Consider the following 11,353-nt stretch of genomic DNA (forward strand, 5'->3'; position numbering starts at 1 on the left):
CCAGATCTGAAATTCCAGTCAGATCTTTTGAGCCTACATTTTTCATTCATTCAAGAAGTTGTCTCCAATCGAAAGTTATTATTGCACTCTGTTGGCTAGCACTTTAAAACCAAACAGATGTATGAGGTTTGTCTCCTGGCTTGTCTTACATTTTTCCGAGGGGCCCAACCTCAATTTCAGCAGCTTTAAGCATCCTGAATGGGTGTATGGAGGAGTAAGCTGGAACGCTCTCCCTGCAGAGATTCGCAACATCCCCACACTCGACGCCTTCAAAAGGGCCCTCAAGTCCCATCTGTTTGCCAAGGCTTTCGGCCCCTAATCGATCTGTTGTTTTGTCTGTCTGACTTTTGTTTTGTTATGTTTGTTTTTGCTATATTACTTGTAAAGCGACCTTGGGTCCCTTGAAAGGCGCTATATAAATACAAGCTATTATTATTATTATTATTATTATTAAGCAAAAAACAGAACTAGCATTGCTTTTCATAATTAAGTCAGAATATATCTTGTAATATGTCAGCAATTCGTTTTTTGGGGTGTAGAATGAAATGAAATTACATCATTATTTGTCAATTACAATTATGGAATTCTGTTGGACTTGTTTTCAATCAACAAGGGTTCTGATAGCGCATTTAATAAATCATCATGACAACAACATAAAACAAGCACAATCTTACATCATCAAACAAAAACACATGCACAAGAGTCATGACTGTGGGTCAACAAGTGGTTTTATTCATTTTCATTTTGCTTTAGGTCAGGCACTAGTTGTTTTTTTAAAAGCCCCGTCTGATATTGAATGCCTTCATTGGTAATTGCCTAAATCATTTATTGTTTACATGGAATGCAGTCTGCGTTCAAATTGGACTTTGTTTGTTTGGACCAGCGTGTTTTTTCCCGATTGATAGTTGAGGGTTGTTCTGCTTTAATTGTTGGGCTGGTCCCGGCTTCTTGGTTCCAAATTAGTTCAGCATCGCCAGCTCATCTATTGCATCCTGGAGCCTGTACAAGACACAGAATACACATTTGACTTTCAAAGTATTTATGTCGTAATGCTTTCTCAAACTGACCCGGATCCTGCCTCATTCCAGTAACTAGTACCATGCAAACCATGATAAGTGCTTTTAGTATTCACCTCCACCACCATCAACACCTTGCTTGGATCTGATTTTTCTCCTCCACCTAACTCTCTTACTTGAAGTCTCCACCATCCAGCAGACTCCTGTAAGTGCCAATCTCGGCCTCCAATTTCATCTTCATGCTGAGCAGCGTCTCATACTCTTGGGTCTGATTCTGGATGTTTGCACGCAGGTGGGTCAGCTCCTCCTCCAGACGGATAAGAAGGTTGTTGTACTTCTCCATTTCCATATTGTTTCTTTGCTCTGTGTTGCGTAATGTGTCTTCTAGGGATGCTCTCTGATGAAGGATTTGAAGAGGAGGAGTTAAAAGTGTGCCAAATATGTTGGTAAGCCAAAACATAGAAATCTTATGTTATGCATCATGTTTTTAAAATAAATAAAAGTCTCAAATATTGCAACAAGAATATATAATCTCATGAGAGGTTTTAATTATGTTATGCTTGTGAATACAATTAAGATGAACAAGAACAGAATATAAAAACATGCATGCTTACTAAGCTCTGTTGGGATGCAAGTTCAATTTCCAGGGTCTGTATCTGTCTGGTTAAGTCGCCCCTCTCCATTTGGGCTCCCTGGAGAGCTTCTGTGTTCTGCGATACCTCCACCTGCACATCTGCAATCTGAAAGGGGGAAAGGGAAAAGGTGTTAACTAACTAACAAGATCGTTTCTGTAAGTATATTCGGTCGAATTTCCCTTTTGCTTAACATTACCTGATTTTCATGCCACTGTTTGAGGTCTTGTGCATTCTTCACTGCAAGCTTCTCATAATTGCTCCTCACATCTTGCATTACTTGAGACAGGTCCTGACCTTTAGGAGCGTCAACATCCACTTGCACTGCTGAATTTGAGATCTGATTCCTTATCTCCATCACCTCCTATTAGACAGACAGAAAGAGAACATTTCACAAAAACATTACGGACTTGTGAGGGACGCCTCCAAACTGTGATGGTTAATCTCGATGAAGTGTGAACTCACCTCCTCATGGTTCTTCTTCAGGAAGGCAAGCTCGTCCCTAACATTTTCAATCTCGCTCTCGATGTTCATTCTGGTCATGTTAGTGTCCTCTATGACTCTCTTCAGCCCAGCGATGTCGGCCTCCACAGACTGGCGGATTGCCATCTCATTGTCAAACCTGTTGGAGTGCAAAGACACAAACTCTGTTATTCTTTTTAAAAGCATCCTGTGGACCGGTGTTGTAATTGAGCGTTTTGCTACTTGCATTCAGAACAGTGCATCTGATCATATGCATAAATTCATATGCTACTGTGATAAAACTAAGCAACACTAAGTGATAAGCTGTTATTCAAGTTATGCTGTGATGTATAAAGGTACGTAACCTCAATATGGATTAAGTGTTTCAAACACAAATCTGCTCTCTGCTGAAATCATATTCTAAAGATAATTTAGATTTTAAGCCTCATGCACAGTACAAAAAACAAATACATTTAAATTCTTCTTTGTATTCAACATACTTCACTTTGAAGTCGTCAGCAGCAAGACGGGCATTGTCGATCTGGAGTACATAACGAGCATTGTCCAAAATCTCATCGAAGATCTGGAAAGAAAAAATGATTGAACACAAAAGAAGTGTTTTAGCTGGCTAGAACGAACACAATTGTTTAACAAGAAGCCTTTTCATTCAATATTCAAATCATTATGACATAGTGAAGTATAACATAGCCTAAGAAGAGAACATATGATTTGAATCTCTAGTTCCCTTCTTTAACAAAAGAGGCCCCAGATTCAGATTACACACCAGGGCCACAACATTATTGAATCCATAGTTACAGTCAGTAAAAAGAGGAACCACAAACTGAAGTACAGGAAAATACAATGTTCCTGTGCCAAAACTAAATCTGGTTTGTTTTAGCATTGTTGGAGAATTGATTTCCTGTCTGACTAACCCACACAGGGAGTTTTTTTTCTCTCCAATTCTCACACAGCTGCACTATCTCTGTCCGTCATTTTCTTTGCATATACAACTGTATGTGTTTATGTATTCAAAGACTGCAACATTCATTGGTGCGTATGTGTGTTTGTGAGATTATACTCTTATGTGTCCATGGCAAACTGCCTGAAGTCAAAAGGGGGGAAACTTTGCGACTTCATGTGTTGAGAGAGACAAAGTGGGACCATCAGTGTGACACATTGAAGATCTGTAGACTGTAGAAGAATGTGACATTTGACTCTGCAGACTGGAGCTGATTGTTATACAACCAGTGCACTCACACGCATCTCTGTGGACACACACACAGACACACACTCATTCACGCTGGCAGCCCCAGATCCTTTGTTTGTGTGTCATTACCACACATCTGTTTCACATTGAGGCCCTCCTATACCAGAGTATGCATGTAGAATCTCAATTTGCAAGCAGGACCATTTGGAAATGCTTTTGTCTGGTTTAGGTTTGTTCTCTACAAGCCATCTCTCATGATGCTGACTGCGTGGTGATGATTCATCAGGGGAAGTTCTGGACATTTTGTGGCATAAACTAGATTTATGGGGGAGGGTTAGAGTTGAGCAACCACACCCTTCATTCTCTAACCAGAAATGTGATAACCCACAAAGGAAATGCTGGCCGTCTCAGCACCAGTGTTCTCGAGGCATGAAATACACTGATAAAACGTACTGACACAGGTAGATCGTTAGATTGATACATTTTCTACATATTGTGCGTGACGATGAGTGCGAAAGCATTTGTTAAGTATTTAAACACTCTTATCCATCATTGTCCGTTTCACCTTGCTGTATCAAAGACAACTTCCTAGTTTTCAACATTTTACACCAAACTTCCCCTTTTTTAATTTTCATAATCATTATTTATTGTTATGCTTACCTTTCTGCGTAGGTCTTCAATGATGGGTTCATACTTGCTGTAGTCTTTCATGCTGGGCCCTCCCTTCTCAAGAGCCTCCATGATCTTCATCTCCAGCTCCTTGTTGGCCTGTTCCAGGTTCCTCACCGTCTCCAGGTAGTTGGCCAGGCGGTCATTGAGGTTCTGCATGGCTCCCTTCTCGTTGCCCATGATGCCAGAACTACCGGCACCACCACCAGACGCCATGGAAGAACCGGCACCACCAAAACCTGAGCCCATACCACCCCCCATTGCACTGCTCAGCTTGAAGGCAGAGGAAGAAGAGGTCATTGGGGCCCCAGACCGCAGGGAAGATGTGGAAGATGAAGACATGCGGGCCCCCTTCCCACCAGCACCGCCATAAATGCTGGCAGAATACTGGGGTGTAGAGCGGCTCATGGAGATGTGGGATGAAGACATCGGCTGCATGTTGGATCTTCTGTAGCTCATTTTGAGAAGTTTAGGCACCACAGACAATGAAGTGAAAAATGAGATGTGGAGCTGCTGGTCGGCTTAGAAAGTGAGTCTGGCAGCGGAGAGTTGGGAACTTATACTCCTGCTTCTCTCCTTCAATCACAGCTGGTCTTTCAGACCCTGCCCACTTCAACATGGCCCAGTCTTCTCTTCCTGCTCCCCCTCCCTGCTCTCTCGTGCTCTCATTCACCCACATGTTCCCTTTTTTTTTAACCGACAATGTTTTCCGTCTCCAAGGATATGTGTGAGGAATTTTTCCATTGTGAAAACTCTTAAAAAACATTCAGATTTAAGCAGCAAATGTATTTTACCCAACTATCAAGATTACATATAAAACAGTTCACAAGAAATGAAAGAAAGCTGTTCTAGACATATTGTCGAAGGTAAAGTGGAAAAGAATCAAAAATAAAAGTTTTAGGTCTACTCTGTAAGCACACCCCCACATTCCTTTGGTTTGCCCATAAAAGGCATAATGCCTGCCAGTTTCTGCATGGTTTCTAGTTTGAGGTCAGCCATGCTCCAAAATAAGCACATTTCGACCTTCCTATCTAGACGGAACTGAAAGTAAGATAGGGTATAGCAGCTGCAGCATTGCTTCTTTTAGTTGTAGCTACAAAAGATGGGGAGGGGGATGTATACACTTTATGTATAAAACTACATAAAGAAATCTGAGATTATAGCTACTTTGAGGTCATCAGCATCCATAGCGCCATATTTCTTCACTTTTTTATACTCTGAAAAAGGGCAAGATTAACCAGTGGCATTTAATTGTTTATTAGAACAATCAGGAAGCCCTTACCAACCTGTAAGTTGACATTAAAATCACATTTCAACAGAGACAATAGGGTGGACATTATTACCATCGAATATTGCATACTGTAAAAGGAAACCTATGGACACACAAGCTTCAAACACACCCAGAAGACCTGACAAGGGGGGATAAGCCTAAAGAATGAAAGTAAGCCGATAGCACATTGTTCAGAATGCAATAAAAAATAAAGAAAGGCTGCCCTCATTCACCTTTCAGAGGCAATTATCTGTTCAAATCAGCTCTGATGAGGATTTTAAACAATATACTTTGAAGCCTTATCTAGTGTGGTGTGTAAACTGTATACGTTTGATATCTCAGTATGAACAGCTCTCTTTTGTCATTAATCTTTTCTGACACCAGGAAAAAAAAAAAAAATCTCAATGTGTTCCTCTTCTAAACAGGATACTGTTCGTTTTACTTGTCATAAATAGCAATTATGTGAGTTTTATTGTGCATTTTAGTGACTAAATGCCATAGTGCCTATGGGAACTAGAATACAATAGGCAGGAAACTGCAAAACACTATTCAACAAAAAAGAAGGAAAGAAACTGGATGATTTTCCTAAAAAACAAAGCTGTAATAAAAAATGTTCTTGGAGGACCATGGCAAAGTTTATGCCAGTTTAACTAGGGCTAAAGTTGTGGTGAGAGAGGATTTTCTCGCTAGGCCCCAGAGAACATGGATAACAAAACCAACGAACCACCCCAGGGGAAACTTGCAGAGGCTCAAACACCGTCCTGAGCCTCATACAACCCAGTTCTTTTCTTTCCTGGTGTTACTTCACCTTCATGGTTGATCAAGTTTCAGCGTTTCTCACACTTTACAGCAGCCCCTCACTGTTCTCTTCTTAAAGCAGCACTCAATAAAAGGGAAAAAAAACCTGCAAATAGGGAGTTAAAGCAACAAAAAAGCAAAGGAGTCAAATGACTCTAAACTGAGACCAGGGGAGAGGCATAAAGAGGAACCATGAATTAAATCAGCATGACTCATAACTCATGACTAGCGTCGCCGCTGTCCTGTTTGTTTGAATCTGTGTTGGCAACGAAGTTGCCTTGCCCACCAGGACATAAAAAAAGAAAGAAATTAGAAACAGGGATGTACCTTGACCGACAGTTTTAATGAACTTAGCTAGTATATTGGATACGTGTGGCACATTTCCCTGCACATACTTCATCTCATCATTATGAAGTAAATGTGAATGCACAATTTAATTACTTTAGAATGACACCACTGGCTGTTACATTGGTTCACTGTTAGCCCTGCTTCATAATTAAATTCATTTCTCTCCCTCACAATGAAAGTCATTGACATACACAACATCTGTGCTTCTCCAGAGAGCTAACAGGCAAGTCAACAGAATAGCTTACAGTAGCCATCCCCAGGAAGCAGAACAACCGAGCTAATCTTCACTGAGAAAACTCCACCCAGAAGATTGAGAGTGATAAAAACAATTTTTTCGACTTAGCGGTTTGCTCTGCCTCATAGCTAGGACATAAGAATATGTAGCTCTTTGTGATTCATGCGACAGGCATGTTGGAAAATATATAAACAATATATCAGTAGATCAATACTTGTGCACACCAAGTCTCCACATAAATCTTCATATCATTTTTTGTTTATGAGTAATTATTCCTTAGAATTGATTTTCCGCAAGAATCTGATATGTATTGCACCCCTCTTTCCCGGTAAGTTGGGAAAAGAGCAGCGGAAAAGAGTTGGAGTCTATGAATCATTGTAACACAGCAGGAACCTGGAAACTACAACTTCAGTTTATGGGCTTCACAATACTTGGAAAAATCTCAGATTTCGACTCAGTTTAGAGCAGCCGCGAATTAACTTTACTCCCCTCCCTTTTTCTTTGGTCTCCTTTGACACAACTGCAGTGCAAAATGTGAGCTCTAACATGCTTATATACAAAGTCAAAAACCACAATTTGCATATATGCATATGCATATTTATGCATATGATTGTGGACACCCTTACAGCTGCAGGAAGGGATGCATGCATGTGAGTGTGACACACTCTTGCACAGAGACTTTCTTACATCATCCCTTTTTATCTTGATCACTCACTTGACTGGCACCAAGATGTTTATCAAATAGGCAGTTTGTTTATCTTGTTAATGTATAACTTTATTGCAGTTTTATGGCCAGGATTGTCATCAAAGTGTAGAGGTCACACATCAGAGGTTAGTGAAATGTGTCGACTAAGAGACATTTTCTCCATAGTATGTCATGTCCATTTCTAGCGCAAAGACATTTCACAGGACGGCCTAAAAGGTGCAGTGAGTTAGAAATGCTACATTGGAAAGTCACCTATCGCTGACTACTTTTCTCACATGGGCACAAATGACAGTCTGTAGAAGTTTAATCTAAGGAAGTAAAACTGTTTGTTAAATGATTTACTTTATTACTTTGAGGTAACATCGGCATGCTAACATGCTCGCAATGACAAAGCTAACAGGCTGATGCTAAGGAGTAAAGATGTACAGAGACGTCATTGTCCTATATGTCTCTGAAATGTCATTAGATTAGAAGACCAGAAGTGGGCAGTTTTGGATTCAGGTAGTTTTCTAGAATCGAGCAAATTTTGTATTTTCTAATTGTTATTCAATATAATTTGTGTGACTACAAAGCATTACATTGATGTATTATTGGCATATAATTAATAATGAAGTATCTACAAATTAATATATTTCACTTTTCATCACATGTTGGTCCCCCCAACAATAACTGGGTATCAATGACCAATTAGACTGAATCTTCCATGAAACCTATGTCTGATCCATACAGAATGTCATATCTTAAGTGCAAAAATATTGAATTTAATACCAGAGAAAACATTTTTCAATTTTTTTTTTTAAATAACTGTAACAAACTCACAGAAATCCATCCAATAGTTGTCCAAATATGACACTCATCACAAATGTCAATCTCACGGAGTCCCTACAAGAAACAATGATCGGTCAACCAAATCAGTAAATGGTAGTCATCCACGGGACTAGGAATGTTTGTAACTCATTTCCTGGCAAGCCCCATATAGTTGCAGAGACATTTCCATCTGGACCATTTGGTGGACAAAGTGGAGAGTCATACCCCTAGTGTGGGTGACAAAGCAACTTCCTATAGACTGGATCAAGTTTCATGCAGCAGATAAGATCATAGTCAATGAGATACAGTGATGATAACATGTGACCACATCATGCCACTCCTCCTGTGAAATCTCTTTGGCTGAAAACACTTTCATCCTACAGTCGCTAGGGGGCATGAGTCTCAAAGGGAACGCAGCCACTGTAATATGAGAAGGGTGATGAGGTCTAAGAAACTGCATGTTCTGTACTTTTCTGTCTGGCTTGTTTCTTTGAGTACATGTGTGCTCCCATTGTTTAAAACCATGCACCATGCCTTGATGTAGTGTTTTTTCATGTCTGTGTAGGAGGCTCCTTGTTTGAACAGGCATTACAGGGCAAGGCAGGATGTTAGTTTTATAACTGATTATACTGATCAATCGAAGGCTGGGCAGGATCCTTCAGACCACTGCAAAGTCCAACTTTAAGACCACAACATAAAGACAGGCAGGATGTTTATCCTCCTTTTATTTGTTTTCTGCATTTCCCTGCTCTATTTCTACAACTTTTCAATTAAAGGGGCCCTATGCTAATTTTCTGTGCCGTGTTTACATGCTTTAATGTTAAACTATGCTTTGTTTTTCTCCTCCTGCCTGTGCTGCAGCACCTTTTTCCACCCTCTTTCCGAAACCAGAGGCCAGTCTGCTCTGATTGATTACCTGGCCGACTCTGTTGTCACTGGTCGACTGCTTAGAGATGTCCTGCCCCTTAGCCTATCTCGTATAATATGTTGGAGCGCTAGCCAATAGAACAGCGAGTGTGAAATCACTATGTTACAGAAGTAAACAAAGGACTACATTCGAGGCGTTTCAGGCAGGGGGGATTGTGTGGGAGAAAAACTCCCTCTGGTGTGAACTTTGGGATTTTAGCCTTTGCAGAACTTTTACATGCACAAAGCCTATAAAACACACTACAGGAAGTTACATTCTCTATGTCTCTTGTTGTTTATAAAGCACTGCATGCATTAAGTTTATCATATATTACATGATGTAAAGATGCATGTTGAAGCAATGCCACCACATTAGCTAAAGCCTTTAGCCTGCTTAAAATAACCATCTTGGATACAGCCCAATTCCCACTGAACGTCTCAGTAAATCTGTCATTCATTGTGAAATAGGTTTGTTTCTTATCTCTGCTAATTATCTTCTCATAACCCCCCACTTGCTCATCTCTTCCCTCACCCCCTTCTCTCTTGTAGCATGCAAGTGTTTCTCTCAGCACATTCCTGACTTGATGTGTCACAGCAGCTTCTTACAAATCAAAACATCACTGGCCTCTTAAGGGACTTACGGTCAGAGGGTGAGCTTGGTAAATGACGTTCTTACTATCTGCATGCAGAAAAAATTAGGCATTCTCTTATCTGTATGTCTTTATGTTTAAGTCATCAAACTTGAAGCGAAAACAGCTCTGTTCATGGGTTGGTGTAAGATCCTGAGTTAATGAAACAACAAAAACTGGTTGACTTGTAAATATATGGTTGCCTCCAAGTTTAGCACAGCAGCTTCATTGTGAAGGGTCACGTCAGTGTTTCAGACAAGCCAAGCAAAATATGATTTTTTTTATCAGTCTGAAGCCTTAAAGTCCCTTTTAGGTTGTTAATATGTTCTTTCCACAACATGTGCCCTCTTTGTTTATTCATAGCTGATAGAAATGTTAAGTTAATTTGTATAAAACTCTGGAAACAAAAGAGGAGGGGTGTGTTTAATATTTTCGTTGACGGAGCAAGGGGTTTATTCTGGTAAGAATTAGGCAACAGTCAAGAAACCAGTCAGGGAAGATCTTGAGTCATAAATCCGACAAATAAATCATGATTTCCACAATATGATATGATGATAGTTCATGGTTTAAATCAAACTGTCATAAAAGGATAAGGGCTTACCGATATCTAAGTAGCTGGCTACCTATAACTACCTATTTCCACCTACCTACCTACCTACCTACCTACCTACAGTACCTACGATGCGCAGTCCTTGTTTTTGATGTTGTGTTTTTCATGGGTTGGGAAAGCCGTTTAAGACTAGGTGGGGTCCAGAGTAAAATAAAAAGACAATCTCTATTTGCTCTTTACCTGGCTGATATGGGAGGAATGTTCATCAATAGTCCGTGTGTGTGTGCGTGTGTTTGTGGGTGTGTGTGTGTTCAATGCCTTCGGTTATTTCATAATTGTGCAATTGTTCACGCTTCAAACATAGGATTTTACTTGTGACATTGAAGAAGGTGCAACCTGTCTATGTGAACTTTACTTTTTTGCTGTACTGATCCCTTTTCTTATAATCTGTGTTTCATGCAAGGATGTGTTCCAACATGCCTGCTGAAGAACATATAGAGCGCACGTATAGATAATGGAACATATTAAGTGGCTACATTTGGTGTTTCCACAATTATGAGACATACAGTGACACAGCATACAAACACATAAAGCACATCACACTGGACACCAACAATTTGCTTTGCAATATGTCACCTCTATGAGGACTGTTTTAAAGTAGAAGACGAGGTCATAAAATGATGCGCTGTTCATTATACCCAAGGTTTGACTTTATAATCTGGTTTCGCATGAGTGTGTGTGTGTGTGTTTGTCGGTTTGTCTGTGTGTCTGTGTGTGTTTGTGAAAGAGTGCAGATGATACAAGAGGTACAATATGTTTGAAGTTTAATTTTATGGATGCAAAATAGGCTTTGCATGTTTGTTATTATGATGTAAAAGCAATGTAACATTTAAAGTTTGGAAAATGCCTTTTGAAGTAGAAGTTGTACCACTGTTTCTGCAGCACTTTAAACTGGCACGGGGACTATTATGTAATTCTTGTGCTCCCTCCAGCAGTAAATGTGTAACACAATGTGATTTTCTTCCCTGACATTCCCTCATCCTTCACTCCCCTGGTGCGGGCGGCATCCAATCAGATCTCTGCAGGGCCCCTCCCCTGCCCTGATAAATAGCACCGGA

The 11,353-nt window shown here is 40.2% G+C and overlaps 1 protein-coding gene across 2 annotated transcripts; it reads right to left on the reverse strand.

The window, feature by feature from the left end:
* Nucleotides 1–709: 709 nt before the first annotated feature.
* Nucleotides 710–4,540, reverse strand: LOC117486450 (keratin, type I cytoskeletal 18-like). 2 transcript variants are annotated; one of them, XR_004556278.1, is made up of 7 exons: nt 3,978–4,540; nt 2,611–2,693; nt 2,114–2,270; nt 1,848–2,012; nt 1,631–1,756; nt 1,133–1,413; nt 710–999 (listed from the first exon to the last, which is right to left on the reverse strand). XR_004556278.1 is itself a non-coding variant. In XM_034134886.1 (7 exons), the coding sequence occupies exons 1-7, from the start codon at nt 4,443–4,445 to the stop codon at nt 960–962; spliced, it is 1,260 nt and encodes a 419-aa protein (XP_033990777.1). In that variant the 5' UTR covers nt 4,446–4,537; the 3' UTR covers nt 710–959. The 2 variants fall into 2 exon arrangements, 1 of the variants encoding a protein (XP_033990777.1); XM_034134886.1 differs by having other exon boundaries at nt 1,193–1,413; nt 3,978–4,537.
* Nucleotides 4,541–11,353: the final 6,813 nt, after the last annotated feature.

The sequence above is a fragment of the Trematomus bernacchii genome, unplaced genomic scaffold, assembly GCF_902827165.1.
Source record: "Trematomus bernacchii unplaced genomic scaffold, fTreBer1.1, whole genome shotgun sequence".
Lineage (NCBI taxonomy): Eukaryota > Metazoa > Chordata > Actinopteri > Perciformes > Nototheniidae > Trematomus > Trematomus bernacchii.